The sequence below is a fragment of the Saimiri boliviensis genome, chromosome 2 (assembly GCF_048565385.1).
Source record: "Saimiri boliviensis isolate mSaiBol1 chromosome 2, mSaiBol1.pri, whole genome shotgun sequence".
Lineage (NCBI taxonomy): Eukaryota > Metazoa > Chordata > Mammalia > Primates > Cebidae > Saimiri > Saimiri boliviensis.
The window spans coordinates 33,169,028-33,187,205 of NC_133450.1; the positions used below are offsets into that span (position 1 = coordinate 33,169,028).

Genomic DNA, 18,178 nt, shown 5'->3' on the forward strand with positions numbered 1-18,178 from the left:
CACCAAATCTTTACATCTAGCAAAAGAAATTTTAAGAATAAAGCAGACATTACTAAAGCAGTATCCATTTTCACTCTTTGATTAACACCTGAGGAAAAAAGGGTATGCAGAAAGCTATATAATTTGTCTCACGTTAGTTTGTTGGTCTGAAGAGTACAATTTTGATATATGTACTGAAAGTGAAACTAAATTGGAAAATAAATGTTTGTAACTTTTAATAAGGCTGTAGAAAAGGGATACTGGCTGGGCACAGTGGCTCACACCTGTAATGCCAGCATTGTGGGAGGCCGAGGTAGGCAGATTACCTGAGGTCAGAAGTTCAAGACCAGTCTGACCAACATGGTGAAACCCTGTTCTCTACTAAAAATACAAAAAAATTATCCAAGCGTGTGCCTATAATCCCAGCTACTTGGGAAGCTGAGGCAGGGGAATTGCTTGACCCAGGGAGGTGGAGATTGCAGTGAGCCGAGATTGCACCACTGCACTCCAGCCTGGGTGACAGAGTGATACGCAATCTAAAAAAAAAAAAAAAAGTTGAAAAGGGTTACTGCAGTATTATAAAATGGCTTTAGAACTCTGGACATAACCAAATTGTATGGTTAAATAGGGAAGTCTGAATCAGCAATCCCATCACATATGAGGATAGCTGTTGTATAGTTTCTAGCTCATATCAAGTTAGTTTTTAAAATTCATTTTCTGTCTGGATGTTCTATCCATTATTGAAAATAGGGATTGAAATATCTTACTATTATTTTGTTGCTTTCTATTTCTCCCTTAAATTATGTCAATGTTTGCTTTATATATTTGGGTTCTCCAACATTGAGTGCATATATTTCTAATTGTTATATTTTCCTGATAAATTGAACCCTTTATCATTATATAGTCTCACCGTTTGTCTCTTGGAACAGTTTGTCTTGCTTTTAAATGCATATTAAATAATTTTTACCACACACAAGATATAGTCAAACCTACTTTAGGAAGCTTCCGTCATTCTCTAACACAGACGCTCCAGGTGACTGCCTGTTTGGTCAGACTCGAGGAAACTCTCTTTTCATGCAGCCATCTATCAGCCTGTTTATAGTTTTCTCTTCTCGATAGCATCATCTGCTGGGTCCTTGTTAAAACCTTTCCAGGTTTAGGTTTGTATATTTTCCCAAGCCTCTCATTTCTTGGGTGATTTCTTTCATCATTGTCAGTCAAATCTGGCATAGGTCAGATTATGTCCACTAAGCTCTGCAATGAGGAAACCTTTTTGTTTAACACTTCCTAAGAGGATTCTCCAATTCTGCCTGGACATATGGAACAGTTCAGTCCCCCATACATTAGGCGAAACCTATGTATCCAGTTATTAATATAATCATGAAAAGAAATCATCTAGTTATTAATATAATCATGAAAAGAATATGAAAAGGACTTCCTTAGAAAATGCATTTAATTGATCCTTATTCACTTCATGATTCATTTCCTCACAACCATATCTCTAAAAAAGAAGATAGTAGATGGCAAAGATATATATCCCAGTTGTTCCAAACTCAACTCCCCAAGTGTGTCATTAAGTCAGTTACTTTTAATATTGTATTGAATTTCACATTCACCTTTGTTTTATGCAGATTTTAACATAATTGAAATCATATTAAGGACACTAAGCTTTCTTTAGCCAAAAATATGAACACTTTACATCATTAACAAGATTTCTGCTATATTTTTCTACAAAATTATAGTTTAGTGATGTGGTAGAACCATACATAAAAGAGCAGACAGTATACATAAATATTTGTATATGATGCTTATACAGAAGTTTACAGAATACTCATGATGCAAAGCAGAAGTTAAATTTAATCTGAACATTGAAGGATACTGTAATGTGGTTCAAGAATGAGAAAAGTTTAGATGGTTTAGATAAGGGTAGAGCATGAATAAAGTTCCTAAAGCAGAAGTGAGCATATGCTGTGTGTGGAGCTCGTTGAATGGGGTTGAAGAGGCTGGTCTGACATTTGCATGAGGGAGAGGGACAGAAAAAGAAAACTGGATAGACGTGGTAGAGGCAGAGTCAGTCGACTTTAAGAGCCACTTTGTGTGGTCTGTAACTGAGAGGACCTTGCTGCTAAGCAGTAAGATCGAGAACTTAATCCTCTGTGAGATCTACAGAGATTTGTTTCCTTTTACCATGTGAGTTGTCAATTCTTATATTTGTTTCTTGAGAGGGGCAATGCAGACCATTGATGACCAGGGCCATTGAAGGGACTATGGGCATAATTGTTCATTTTGCTGGTAAGTAATTCTTGTCCATTAAGGAGAAAAAGCTCTAGTGGCAAGATGGTAGCCTTGGGAGTATATGAGAATAAAGGAAGATACATATTTTTAAGGTTAGTAAAGATTTAAGCATGTTCATGTACTGGAGGTAAAGAGAAAGTAATGATGGAAAAGTTGAGGATAAATCTGATAGTAGAGTCCATCTTCAAGTAGTAGGTAGGACTATAGAATTCATAGCACAGGTAGAGGGGCTGTGAGCTGGAACTGGAGGAAGATACATCTTTCACTGAAATTGAATCCAAGAACCCAGGGAGAGTTAAGAATGACTGTAGCTACAGATAGGATTTTATTTTCAGCAAAGAAAGAGGGACAGAGTTTTGCCCTAAAATCTTTCATTTTCATTATTTGGCTACTGCTCTTCCAATGGATGTTGACTGTGACCCACAATAAGAAGTGTAGTTTAGTTTACGTTAAGAATCAGTGAGCATGAGAGTGTGCAGATATAAACAGACATGGAAAATTGAATATAAACTTTGGTTACAGTGTGTGAAGGTCTTACTGAAGATCTGTGTAAAACCTTCTGATATTTTTTACACAGTTGATTTACAGTTTGTGACCTGAGTTTGAGAAACATGAAATTAGGCTGTGACTGTGAGTGAATGGAAAGATCATAACATAGGGTGTTGATGAGTTTTAAATTGTTACTGGAAATAGAAGAAAGAGTTAATTACTGATTCAGAGGAAGATTCTCACAGTGGTTAAAATCCTAGTAATATTAGAGGAAAGGCCTTCAGAATATACCAGTTCACAAAATTAATGGGAAGGCAATGTTTCCTCAAGACTTGTCTCTGGAGTAATGCATTGATGGCATGGACTGGCATATCACAGATTCTTTGGGATAAACTTTTGTATTATAACCTCATCATATTGCTAACAATACTTAATATAGGTTTTATCTTCTCTATAAGGCTTTTTCTTTTATGATTCTCTCTCAATTCACTCATTTCCATCTTAATATTTCAAACTCTGTGACATATACCAAGGATATTATGAAGAGAGCTCTGGAGAAGAAATCTAAATTGGGATTTCACCTCTATCAGATACTTTTCCTAAGAGCTCTCACCTAGTAATCCTGATTTTCTCTTGTGGCTTCTGGTGGTCATCCGTTAGTTCTGGAAACCTACATGGAGGGTTACAGGGTTTCTTGACATCGTAATGCTAAGGATGTTGCACATGCTCATTTGTGCTCTTAGAATATTGAGGCCACCAGTATGTGTTAACAGTGTGTCTCCCAAGTTGTTTTAACATTTTGTTTTCAAATATTGAGCAAATCATTAACAACATTTTAAAGTGAAAGGCAGGAACTGAGCGAAATTAGCTTTTACTTGAGCCAAAATTTGTTTTCAACAGTAATAAGGTTTTAAAGTCTACTCAAATTGTGGTCTTTTGAACATTATAATGCACGGACTCTAGGCTTAAGTGCCTCTGTGTAGCTTTCTTGGAACATTGAGATTGAAATCGGTAGGTCCAGGTAACTCACCAGCCATGTGAAAAATAGAATCAAATCTGTATTGACATGATCAGGAGGAGCCTCTTATGATAGAGATTATGATGCTAGTGGGCTGTATGCACTGCCCCAAAATGACTGCCCCACTCCCTGTTACCCCATCATATGCCTTCCTTTCTTGGAATTCCCAGGGCTTTCCTGCAGATAAGAATATATTATAAAATTTAAAAGTCTTGATTGGAGGAGGTCTCCCAATATTAATAAGCCCTTGTAGCGGGACTTTTTTGACTACCAGTTTAGAACTGAATGAGGTATACATAAAATATCTGGGATAGGAGATGGGAGATGGAGAAAACTATATTCAAGGAACAAAAAATGATGGGTTTTGGATGTGTGATACACATGCTTATTGAATGTGCAGGTTGTCAGTAGGTTTTTGGTTGGAAGAAAGGTTTGTGTCAGAAGCCAATGTCTTTAAAATGAACGATTTTGCCTGGTATGACAGCTCATGCCTGTAATCCCAGTACTTTGGGAGACCGAGACAAGATCACTTGAGTTTGAGACCAGTCTGGGTAACATAGTGAGACTCCATCACTACCAAAAAAAAAAAAAAAAAAGAAAGAAAGAAAGAAAAAGAAAAAGAAAAATTAGCTGGGCATTACAGTGCAGGCCTTCAGGTCTAGCTGCTTGGAAGCTAAAGTGGGAGGATTCCTTGAGTCCAGGAATTTAAGGCTGCAGTGTGCTATGGTTGTGTCACTGCACTACAGCCTGTGCAACAGAGCAGTACTCCATCTGTAAAATAAATACAATAAAATAAATACATTAAAATAATGTGGAAAATGTCTTGCCATTTTACATGTTTAAAGAACAGTATACAGTGAATCTTTATGTATCTATCACGGAAGTTTGACAGTAACTCACCTATGTTCAATCTACTCCATCTGGAAATCTTATTGCCCTTATGTATTAAGAGAAACATATGCATTTTATTGCTTCAAATATGGTCCAGATACAAGAATCATTTTGCCTTTTTTCTCTCTCTCCTTCACTCTTTGCATCCCACCCACCCCATCCTGGCTCTTTCTGTTTTTATTTTCAGCACTACAGCTCTGATGGTCCAGCTCCACCAGGACACAGATTCCAGATCCTTAAAGGTCAGCCTAGCACCCTGAACAGCTGAGAGGGAGGAGCCAGACCAGCAGTGCCTCATACCTTGTCATCGTCTGTTCTAGGCAGATGGCTCCATAATCACAGCTTCATGATGGCAGTGGGTGAGCCCCTGGTGCACATGAGGGTCACTCTTCTGCTGCTCTGGTTTGGGGTGTTTTTGTCCATTTCTGGCCACTCTCAGGCCAGGCTCTCCCAGGATTTCACTTCCTCAGAAGTGGTAATCCCTTTAAAGGTGATCAGCAGGGGCAGAGGTGCAAAGGCTCCTGGATGGCTCTCCTATAGCCTGCGGTTGGGGGGACAGAGATACACTGTCCACATGAGGGTAAAGAAGCTGTTGTTTGCCACACATCTCCCTGTGTTCACCTACACGGAGCAGCATGCCCTCCTCCAGGATCAGCCCTTCATCCAGGATGACTGCTACTACCAAGGTTATGTGGAGGAGGTCCCTGAGTCCTTGGTTGCACTTAGTACCTGTTCTGGGGGATTTCTTGGATTGCTACAGATAAATGACCTTTTTTATGAAATCAAGCCAATTAGTGTTTCTGCCACTTTTGAACACCTAGTACATAAGATAGACAGTGATGATACACAGGTTCCACCTATGAGATGTGGGTTAACAGAAGAGAAAATAGCACGCCAGTTGGAGTTGCAATTGTCATATAATTTCACTCTGAAGCAAAGTTCTTTTGTTGGTTGGTGGACCCATTGGCGGTTTGTTGAACTGGTAGTGGTCGTGGATAATGGTCGATACCTTTTTTCTCAAAGTAATGCATCAATAGTGCAGCATGAAGTATTTAATGTTATCAATATAGTGGATTCCTTCTATGATCCTTTGGAGGTTGATGTAATTTTGACTGGAATTGATATATGGACTTCATCAAATCCACTTCCTACCACTGGAGACCTAGATACTGTTTTAGAAGATTTTGCTATTTGGAAGATTTATAGCCTTAATAATAGACTACAACATGATGTTGCACATCTTTTCATAAAAGAGATGCAAGGCATAAAGCTTGGTGTTGCCTTTGTTAATGGAATATGCCAGATTCCTTTTAATTGTGGAGTTGATGTTTTTGAAGACAATAGGTTTGTCATGTTTGCAATTACTTTTGGCCATGAGCTTGGTCATAATTTGGGTATGCACCACGACACTGAATGGTGTGTGTGTGAGCTACGGTGGTGCATAATGTATCCCTACAGACAGTTGACAACTAAATTTAGCAACTGCAGCTATGCCTATTATTGGGATAGTACTATCAGTAATGGATTATGTATTTACCCTCCTCCATATCCAGGGAATATCATTAGACTGAAGTACTGTGGGAATCTAGTGGTTGAAGAAGGAGAGGAATGTGACTGTGGAACCACACAGCAGTGTGCAAAAGATCCCTGTTGTCTGTTAAACTGTACTCTAAGTCCTGGAGCTGCTTGTGCTTTTGGATTGTGTTGCAAAGACTGCAAATTTCTGCCACCAGGAACTTTATGTAGACAACAAGTTGGTGAATGTGATCTTCCAGAGTGGTGCAATGGAACATCCCATCAATGCCCAGATGATGTGTATGTGCAGGACGGGATCTCCTGTAATGTCAATGCCTTCTGCTATGAAAAGACATGTAATAACCATGATATACAATGTAAAGAGATTTTTGGCCAAGATGCAAGGAGTGCATCTCAGAGTTGCTATGAAGAAATCAACACCCAAGGAAACCGTTTTGGTCACTGTGGTATTGTAGGCACAACATACGTAAAATGTTGGCCCTCTGATATCATGTGTGGGAGGGTTCAGTGTGAAAATGTAGGAATCATTCCCAATCTGATGGAGCATTCTACAGTGCAGCAGTTTCACCTCAATGACACCACTTGTTGGGGCACTGATTATCATTTAGGGATGTCTATACCTGATATTGGTCAGGTGAAAGATGGCACGGTATGTGGTCCAGAAAAGATCTGCATCCGTAAGAAGTGTGCCAATATGGTTCGTCTGTCACAAGCCTGTCAGCCTCAGACCTGCAACATGAGGGGAGTCTGCAACAATAAACAACACTGTCACTGCAACCATGAATGGGCACCTCCCTACTGCAAGGACAAAGGCTATGGAGGTAGTGCTGATAGTGGCCCACCTCCTAAGAACAACGTAGAAGGATTAAATGTGATGGGAAAGTTGGGTTACCTGTTATTATTGTGCCTTCTTCCTTTGATTCCTTTTTTATTATGTTGCTTGCTTGTGCTTTTTAAGAAACGTACAAAAAGTAAAAAAGATGAAGGAGAAGAGAAATGGGGAACAGAAGACTAAGCCTCATAATTCATTGTTTAATCTCCAATTTTTCTTTTAATAATAGAAAAATATGAAGGCATGTCTTACTGTTTAAACAAAACTTCATGGACATTTCATGTCAGGATCACAAGCATTAGATACCACAGCAAAGGATTCCTAGCATATTCTTTCTTCTCTATGGTGTCTTAAGCAATATTAAAGGTTCATTTTCCCAGAAGTCATCTCTTTATGTTTCCTGAGAAAAGGCACAGAAAAGATAGTTTTATACTGGTGTCCCTCAGTTCTAACCCTCCTCTCTGTTTTTTTTTGTTTGTTTTTTGTTTTTTGTTTTGTTTTTTGCTATACTACGTAATGTTCAGGATGTGCCTATGCACATCTCATTTCTGTTTGACATATTTAGCTATGCTAAAAGGGGGCAGTAGAAGTAGCCTGGAGTGATGATGAGGGAAGGAGGGAGCTTTCTTTCCCGTGTACTTACCATGAATGTCACCATTATTTTGGCTGGGGCCATTCACTCTGGTAATCATATTTGGTTTCAGATTCCAGTTCTGTTGTCACTTTTAGAACACCTCTCATTTTTCCTCAGAAATACCAGCAGCAGCCCTGGAGTGAAGAGGGCTGTGGTCCTCTGACTTCTTAAGGCAGCAGCAGCTGTTCACTGTGCTGTCTTTAGAGGCCTGGGTCCTTACTCTGCAGGAAATGTTCTTTAATCATCTCCACTCTAGTAAACCTAACTTCTTTTTTCTGTTCTCCTGGCCCTAGGAATGTTAGGTACCTTCTGTAGCTACTTTGTTGTTGTAGGTTGAGTTCTCTGGAAGCAAACACTGGACTGGAGTTTCAAATACAAGATTTTGTTAGGGACAAACAGCTGTGAAAAAAGTCAAGGAAGTTGGTTGTACAGATGAGATGTATAAGTACAGTCATAACTTGGAATAATATAGGTTCAGTTCCAGACCACTGCAATAACAGGAATATCACAATAAGGTGAGTCACACAAAATTTTGGTTCCCCAGTACATATAAAAGTTATATTTGTACTATAATCTATTAAGTATGCAATAGCGTTATGTCCAAAAATGCAATGCCTTAATTAAAAACATTTTATTGCTAAGAAATACTAACAATCATCTGAGCCTTTAGTGAGTCATAATGTTTTTGCTGCTGGAGGGTCTTGCCTCATTGTTGATAGATGCTGACTCATTAGGGTGGTGGTTGCTGAAGGTTGGGGTGGCTGTGGCAATTTCTTAAAATAGGACAACAATTAAGTTTGCTACATTGATTGACTTTTCCTTTCACAAATATTTATCTAGTATGCTATGCTGTTTGATAAGGCTTTACTCACAGTAGAACTTCATTCAAAACTTGAGCCAATCCTCTCAAACTTTGCCACTGCTTTATCAACTAAGTTTATGTAATATATTAAATCTTTTGTTGTCATTTCAACATTGTCAACAGCATCTTCACCGGGAATCAATTCCATTCCAGGAAACCATTTTCTTTGCTCATCTATAAGAAGCAACTCCTCATCCATTCAAGATTTATCAGGACATTACAGCAATTGAGTCACTTCCTCAGGCTCCACTTTTAATTCTAGTTCTCTTGCTATTTCTGCAACATCTACAGTTCTTTCCACCACTGAAGTCATCTGTGAAGGTTGGACTCAATGTCTTCCAAACTCCTTTTAATGTTAATGTTTTGACCTCCTCACATAAATCAGGAATGTTCTTAATGACACCTAGAATGGTGAATCCTTTCCAGAAAGGTGTCAATTGATTTGCCCAGATCCATCAGTGGAATTACTATCTATGGCAGCTATAGCCTTATGAAATATATTTCTTAAATACAAAGACTTAAAAGTCAAAATTACCCCATCCATGGGCTGCAGAATGGATGCTGCATTAACAGGCATGAAAACAACATTAATCTCCTTGTACATCTCCATCAGAGATCTTGGGTCATCAGGTGTATTGTCAGGGAAGAGTAATATTTGAAAAGATATCCTTTTTTTTTTTTTTTTTTTTTTCCCTGAGGAGTAGGTCTCAACAATAGGCTTAAAATATTCAGTAAACCATGCTGTGAACAGATATATTGTCACCAAGGCTTTGCTCTTTCATTGACAGAGCACAAGCAGAGTAGACTTAGCATCATCCTTAAGGGCCTTCAGATTTTTGGAATGGGAAAGGAGCATTGGTTTCAACTTAAATTCACCACCTGCATTTGTCCCTAACAAAACTGTCAGCCTGTCCTTTGAAGCTTTGAAGCCAGACATTGACTTCTCCTCTCTAGCTGTGAAAATCCTAGTCTTCTTCCAACAGAAGGCTGTTTCATCTACATTTAAAATGTATTGCTTGGTGCAGGCACCTTCATCAGCGATCTTAGCTAGATCTTCTGTATAACTTGCTGCAGCTTCTACATTAGTACTTGCTTCATCTTGCAACTTTATGTTATGGAGATGGCTTTTTTCTTAAGCCTCATGAACCAACCTGTGCTAGCTTCAAATTTTTCCTTGGCAGAGTTCTTACCTTTCTCCACTGTCATAGAATTGATGAAGATTAGGGCCTTGCTCTGGATTAGGCTTTGAGTTAAGGGAATGTTGTGGCTGGCTTAACCTTCTAGTTATACCACTCGAACATTCTGTGTATCAGCAGTAAGCTGTTTTGCTTTCTTATCATTTGTGTGTTCACTGGAGTATCACTTTAAATTTTCTTCAAGAATGTGTCCTTTGCATTCACAACTTTGGCTGTTTGGTGCAAGAGGCCTAGCTTGGCTTTTGACATGCCTTTCTCATTAAGCTTAATCATTTTCAGTTTTTGATTTAAAGTGAGAAATACAAGTCTCTTCCTTTCACTTGAACACTTATTCTATGGTAGGGTTATAAATTAATCAACCAAATTTCCATCTTATGTATTAGGGAATAGGGAGGTCCAAGGAGAGGGAGAGAGATGAAGGAATGGTCAGTTGGTGGAGCAGTCAGAACATACACAATTTTTTTTTGCTTAAATTTGTTTTCTCATATGGTTGGGATTTGTGGCACCCCAAAACAATTATTATGGTAACATCAAGGATGACTGATCACACATCACAGTAACAGATATAACAATAATAATAATAATAAAGCTTGAAATATTGTGAGAATTACCAAAATGTGACAGAGACACAAGCAAGCACAGGCTGTTGAAAAAATGGTGCCAACAGATTTGCTCAACAAAAGATTGCCACAAACCTTCAATTTGTAAAACAAAACCAAAAAGAGTATCTGTGAAGCACAATACATTGAAGTGTGATCAAAATAAGGTATACTTGTATATCACAGCCTCAGCCAATCTGGCAGTGAACTCTGGCCTGAATATTGCTTGACTGATTTGTCTGAGTTGGGTCAAAATGGTCTGGTCTTCATCCCTTCAGTTTGTTTATTCAGTGGATGTGGGAGAAGGGCATAAGCTTGGTAGGGTGCCTCTTTGTAACTGAGGCTGACCCCAAAGAGCTAACTCCTGGATGCTGTCTTCTGATTATAATTCCTGCAGATGGTCAGCAAGTCTTCTTGAAGGAGGATCCAAGAAACATATTTACATATTCTATAGTCCAATATTTGCACTGCTCTGACCCACTTTTTGATATATGTTGTGGGAACGATGCCTCCAGGATTCTGGTGGACATCCCTTTCTGTGAGAAACCTTAGAAAAGGGAAGTTAATGGGATAAACCATAGTCCTTCTGTGACATTTGGGATTGAGGCTGAAATGGATACTTATTGTCTCACTCCTCCACTGTCCATTCTAGTTTCCTTAACTATGTGTTATGATCCAGGTCTTTATCTCCAAAAGATGTGAGCACTTGGTCATCATGCCCTTCTCAGGCTGTGATTGCTGAACCTTTATACTCACCATCAGGCTGGGGAGTACTAATAAGCACCTAGGGAGATCACCTGGGTTCTACACATATACCACTATATTTCCATCTTAGAAGCCCTGCCTCCTCCTGATGATTAGGGTCAATCACTTCTGTCAAGAATGTGATTGTTGGCTGGGCGCGGTGGCTCAAGCCTGTAATTCCAGCACTTTGGGAGGCCGCGGCAGGTGGATCACGAGGTCAAGAGATCGAGACCATCCTGGTCAACATGGTGAAACCCTGTCTCTACCAAAAATACAAAAAATTAGCTGGGCATGGTGGTGCGTGCCTGTAATCCCAGCTACTCAGGAGGCTGAGGCAGGAGAATTGCCTGAACCCAGGAGGTGGAGGTTGCGGTGAGCCGAGATCTGCCATTGCACTCCAGCCTGGGTAACAAAAGTAAAACTCAGTCTCAAAAAAAAAAAAAAAAAAAAAAAAAAAAAGAATGTGATTGTCTTCTTTTTGGTGCAAGGACACAGTGAGTTCTAGTGGCAGCTTCAGCTTATAATTTATTGGGACTCTAACTTTGCCCTGGTGACCCATTTGGGCACCAGGACCTTTAAGCTGCAGAGTCCAGAATTGCAGGAGGCAAGAAGCACAAATCACCCCAGTGAGTCACTGTGAGTGGCAGTAAGTGGGATCACTCCTGCTTCCAGCCCTTGGTTCCCAGACCAATGTAAAGATATGTAGTTCAGTGCATACAATTCATCCTGGGGAATGGTATCTTATTCCTGCCGTATATTGCCTCGGAACAAGTGCTTCAGCTTTAGCTCAGTTGCACCATCAGTAGGCATTTCCAATGCTTTATTAGGCTGGCAGCTCTTAGATTACGTTGTCTGTTATACAGCCAGTATATACCATGTTCTTTGGCCCCCTTCCACAACTTCTTCACTGTAAAGTGGTACCTTGGTCTGATATGATATTATATGGAAACAATAGACCAGTGGGTCAGATACTCCAAATATCCAAAGATATCAGTGCTCACTGAGGCTCACTGCCTTACCTCCGTGTGATAAGGCAAATTCATATCAACAATATGTGTCTATTACTGTAAGAATGAACCGCTTACCCTTCCAGGATGATAATGACCAATTATAGTCAATTTCCCTCCAAGTGTTCTTCTAGGAATAATGCTAGATTAGGTGATCAGCTTGGTCTTTATTGTTTGTTCGCTGATGGCATGCCTCTGCTGCTCCAGAGGCATACACTGTCATTCTTTCTCTGGGGCTTACCACAAACTCCATTCAACACCTTTTTCTATCACAGATACTTTCAACATCATAGGGTCTACTAGAGAGTATGACCCCAGCGGAAGGTTGTTTGTATCACAACCTGGTCCTTGTGCAGAGTTCTTACCTTCTCTGGTTTCCACTCAAAGATGACAGCATTATATGGTACCAAATATAAGGACCAGAACAGTGGTCCTAGGTATCAAATTTGCTGCCTCCAGGAACCAAAGCAATCCCTAGGCATTGTGTTTCCTTGTTCATGGTAGGAGGTGCAGAAAGGAATAATTTGGCCTTTCTTTGGAAGGGATAACTCCGCATATTCCTGGCTCTTAGAAAACTAAAAATTTTACTGACACAGCATGTCCTTGATCACAATTTATTATTCTTCACAGAGCTTATCTTCCATCCTCTGCGCTCATGTGTTTTACCAAGGCCTTCAATGTCATTACTACCTCTTGTAAACCTGGTTTGATCAACATGATGCCATCAATGTACTCGATCAATGTGATGTACTGTGGAATAACTAGACAGTCTTCTCACTGTTATGACAGAGGGTGGAAGTATTATCATAGCCCTGGGTCCGTAAGACCAGTAACTCACTGTAAGTCAGAGCATTGCTAAGACTTTATTACCTGGTCCTCATATATGTTTTCATTCTAACAGGAAGGTCATCACAATGTTCTGAGTACCTTGATATTAACGTCAACTCAGTCCCTGTGTTCAATAGTCCTTGAAATGGATAGATATTCCCCCTTCCTTTGCACAGCTATGTAAGTGGCCTTAGTTCCCTTTGGTGAAGGGCTGGGGGAGTCATTACTGTTTATATATTTGCCATGGTGTTATAGCAACCTGGTCCCAGGGCTCTGTCCATGTCATCAGGGAGTGAGTTCCAGGTTTGAAAGAAGTTCAAGTCCACAAACTGGGAAAGTGATTAACTTTTGGGGAGGCAACTGCCTTTTGCTTCCCAGTCATCTATGCTTGGCTTCTTCTATTGGCATAAAGTAGTATTCTTATTGGCTGCCTATCTATTTTGCCCTTAAGGATTTTGGAATCCTTCTACTACCATCACCTTAAGTCTTGGCCGCCTCTGACCTTGCCAGTCTTTGTGACTATTGCAACTTCTTATTCTCTGGGATGGTTATATATTGCCTCCTGACCTCTAGGTGTGAGAGTCATATTATCACCACTGCTAGCAGTGAGAAAAGTTCTGTAACACCCACTCCTACTCTGAGCCCTGGCTTGCAAAGACTCAATACTGGACCTTCTAGTAATGCCAGTCCTCCTCTTATTAGCACATTTTTTATGACTTTGGTAAATGGTGTATTTTATGGACATTCCTATGGAACATTATCATCTGAAGGCCATGTAGAATTTCAGCATGCCCATTTCCATGAAGCATTTAATCCCATAATCATTCATTATGGCAATTCTGGCATTCCAGCTTCACTGTAAGGGCATTACTTTTTCCATGCTTCTAGAAGCCATCCCAGGAACAAATTTGCACCATGCCCTAGGGTCCTTGCCAAGGTGTAAAATCCTATGTCTTGGGAGAGTGAACTTTTTTCTCTTCCCAATTTTATGTTTGCCATTTGATTATGCATCTCAGAATGAAATACCTTTTCTCTGAGCATGCTGAGCACTTTTCCATTTGATTGTGCTGTGACTGAATCCTAGCTTTATGCCTAGTGGCCAAAAGAGGCGGTGGGGGAAGGCTCTGCAAGACACCCATCGCCTCATAGTGGAGTGGCCTCTGCATTCTCTTTCACTATTCTGGGATGAATCACTCCTGCAGTTGAGTATATGGAGCGTGAGTTCAAGGGATCCAGTCAGACATTCCCAACCTGTGTGTCAGAGTCTCAAGTTTTTTCCACCAAGGTCCTGATTACAGCGCTCTCTTCATTGGGCATTTAACTTTTTTTTTTTTCTTTTTTCTTTTAGGTTCAGCTACTTGGATTTCTTTCTCCTCCCCTGGAAGGAAATAAGGGCCACTTTGTATGCAGTCAGAAAGGATACTGACATTCATGCCTGGATTTTAATTGCCTGTTGCTCACCATCAGCTGTTCAGTATCTTGCTGTAGTTCATCAAAGGCACTTAACAATAACTCTTCAATGCTTTTATTCTTATAACTCCAATTTCCTCCTTACCTCTTGTAGTAGGCAGAATTCTAAGATGCCCCCCCACCAACCCCTGCCTTGCATCCCATCCCCCTGGTATCTGCCTTTATGTATTCTCCCCTCAAGCTTGAGTGAGACCTGTGATTTGCTTCTAACTTAGATTACGGCAAATGTGGGAATTTTGCAGATGTCATTAAAGCCCTTAACTAACTGACTTTAAGTTAATCAAAAGGGAGATTTTCCTGAGTAGGCCTGACCTACCAGATGAGCCCTTTTAAGAAGGGTCTGGAGGTAAGATTTAAAGCTGCAGACACTTATTTTCCTAGCTTTGAAGAAGCCAGCTGCCATGAGTTCTACAACTGCCAGAAAATGAAACCTGCAACATCCTGAATGAGTTTGGAAGAAGATATTTTCTTTGATGAGAAATACAGCTCAGCTAGTCCCTTGATTGTAGCTTTGTGGGACCCTGAGCCAAAGACCTAGCTAAGCATTTCCAACTCCTCACAAATGAAAACTGTGAGATAATAAATGTATGTTGCTTAAGACGCTAAGCTTGTGGTAATTTGTTATATAGTTTGGAAAAGGAATACAACTCAAACCCTTGCTCCATCTCATCTGTTAGTGATTTCTTCCCCAGTGGCACATATTCCAAGTCACTACTTATGAGAGTTTTAACCACTGGAATACCCACCTTGTGCCAGGGGCTGTTTGTGTTCCACCTATCACCAGAAATAGAGTCCCTCTTACCAGTTCTTGGGGGCAGGCTAACTCACTGCAGCTGTGTCAAACCATCAAGTAGTGGAAAGCTCAAGGCTGGTTGCTGACTGCAGGGGCACCTTGTCCTTCCATGAGAGGGAATCTGTACTTCTCACCTTCTGCTACATTTTTCTTATCTTGTGTTTCCTTTGCACATTTCAGTCCTCTAATACTTGTTTAGCCACCTTTGTATTTAACCATTCTGTGTATTACATCATTGCTTTTAAAGTAACTTATATGCTTTGGTTTTCCTATCTGGGTAGTGACTCATACAGCATGTTGAATACATTCTTTAAATTTTTAGCAGGCATGGTGTCCTTTTGTCACTCTTTGGCTTCACGGTGCTCTGGTGTAATCCTTGAAGTCTACAGACCTGCATGGGTAATTAATTGGCTTCTGGGAAGCCTACCAGGTAACTGGGATTCACCCATTCAATTCCCCTCAAAGTTGATATGTATCTCAAGCTGATAGAAGTACGTAGGTCTTTAGTTCCTCAGAGGGCCTAATCCTAAAGTGACGAGGGTACTGTTGTCATAACCTTAATGGGGACGCAAGCACAGAGAGCGAGGCAGAAACCCACTAACCAACATTAGGGAACAAGCTAGCCTCTAATCTCAGGAGAAAGTGGAAAAAATAAAGCTTACACATAAGTGCAAGCTACAACTGCCTAGGAGGAAGAGTAATTTTATATTGAGCCCAGGATGTTAGTCTAAAGCTGTTTAGCCAAGATCAGTCTCCATTCTGGAAAGGGGTGCTAGCGTTGGACCTTCTTGCTCAGGTTACAGCTGGAGCTATAGGAGGAATGCAGAGACTGGGGGGACAGGGACTGACAGGGAAACCGATCACTCTAGACATGGGTATAGGTGGCTAAGTGACCAAAAACAAAAACCAAAAAAAAAAAAAAAACCCTTCCTTTCTACCTCTCAGAGCCTTGGCTCTTAGATTCTCACGTGAATTTAAAAGTCTTGATTTTATTTTAGATTCTGGGGGTCCCTGTGTATGTTTGTTACATGGGTATATCTCATTCTGATGGGAATTGGGCTACTAGTGTACCCATTACCCAAACCGTGGACATTATACCTGATAGGTAACTTTTCAGCTCAACCCAGTTCCATCCTCCTGTTTTGGAGACCCTGGTGAGTATTGTTTCCATCTTTATGTCCATGTGTACCCATTGTTTGGCTCCTACTCATCAGTGAGAACATGCAATATTTGATTTTTTGTTTTAGTTAGTACACTTCCTCCTCCCTTTCACCCTCCCCTTACTTTCTCCTTGTCCTATTTTTCCCTTTTCTTCTCTGGCTTCCCTTTCTTCTTCCTCTTTTTCTTTACCTTCCTTACCCTGTTCCCCACAATCTTCCCTGTTTTTTTTTTTTAATTATACCAGTAGTAAACACATGAACATTCATTTTGTGAAACATTAAAATGTCGTAGATAGAATTGTAATCCCATTTTACTGTCTGCCTGTCAAGAGGAAACTTTATCAGCTTATTTGGCAATATTCCAGACTCTTTTCTTTATACATACATTACAAAATAATACACAATTTTGATGGACAGGTAGATGTCCATAATGGTGCTATTTTTGTTATTGTTACAGATTTTCATAGTTCCCAGACTGTTCTATTTTATACTATCTATGCTTTTCTACCACATCTAAAAATATCTTCTACTAACTTTGTTTATGGTGACAGAATTTAAAATTTGTTAAGTAGTCACATTTATTTTCTCTAACACTGAACTTTTTAAAAAGATTATTGGACAAGAAACATTTTTCTACCCTCAGATCAAAAAGACATTCTCCTATTTTTTTCTAGTAGTTTAAGAGGAGTTTTTTCCTTCATATTTAGGTCTTCATTCTTTTTGAAATATGTTGTGTCTCCGTGATGTACAGATAGAATTTCATTTTTTCACATAGAAAGCCAATTTTGCCAAATCCTGATTTTATGTGTGTGTATACATGTGCATGCACACACACAGACGCACACACACAGACACACACACACACACACACACACACACACGAATATATTTGCCTATTTCTAGGGTTTTAAATTTTTTTTTTTTTTTTTTTTTTGGAGATGGAGTCTCATTCTGTTGCTCAGGATGGAGTGCAATGGTGAGATCTTGGCTCACCACAGTCTCTACCTTCCGGGCTCAATTGATCCTCCCACCTCAGCCTTCTGAGTAGCTTGTATAACAAGTATGCACCACGATGCCTGGCTAATTTTTTGTATTTTTAGTAGAGATGGGGGTTTTACCATGTTTTCCGGGCTGGTCTCAAACTCTTGGACTCAAGTGATCCGCCTGCCTCAGCCTCCCAAAGTGCTGGTATTACAGGTGTGAGCCACTGCACCCAGGCTAAGTTTTAAATCTTGATGTATGTTTGTCTGTTTCTATACCAATTCTACATTTTAATTATTATACATTAAAAATAAAACTTGATAAGTAGTTGGTGTAGATGCTAATCCCCTTGTCTGATTTTCTTTTCAATTTGTTTGGTTTTTACTTAATGTTTTACTTTTTCAAATATATTTATAGTTTTCATTATAGACATCTTATATTTCTTTGGTTAAATTAATTCATAGGTAGTTAAATTTTTGTGGCTAATGCAAATAAGGTTACTTTTAAAATTTCTTTTTCAGATTGTTCACTGTTGGCATCTAGAAATGCTACCAAGTTTGGATGTTGATTTTGTATTCTGCAACTTTACTGAATTTGTGTATCAGTTCCAATAGCTTTATTGTGGAGTCTTTAGGTTTTTCCAAATATAAAATTATATCATCTGTAAACAAGGATAATTTGACTTCTTCCTTTCCAGTTTGGATGCCCTTTCTTTCCGTCTCTCGTCCAGTTGCTCTAGCTAGGACTTCCTGTACTATGTTGAATAACAATGGTGATTAAATGGACACCCTTGTCATATTCTAGACCTTAGAGGAAAGGCTTTCTGACTTTTCCCATTCAGTATGCTACTACCTGTGAGTCTGT

General features: G+C 39.6%; 1 protein-coding gene across 1 annotated transcript; it reads left to right on the forward strand.

Annotated features, from left to right (window-relative positions):
- Nucleotides 1–720: 720 nt before the first annotated feature.
- LOC101049440 (disintegrin and metalloproteinase domain-containing protein 20) lies at nt 721–11,387 on the forward strand. The gene has a single exon (XM_074393054.1). The coding sequence runs from the start codon at nt 5,019–5,021 to the stop codon at nt 7,221–7,223; it is 2,205 nt and encodes a 734-aa protein (XP_074249155.1). The 5' UTR covers nt 721–5,018; the 3' UTR covers nt 7,224–11,387.
- The last annotated feature ends 6,791 nt before the right edge of the window (nt 11,388–18,178 follow it).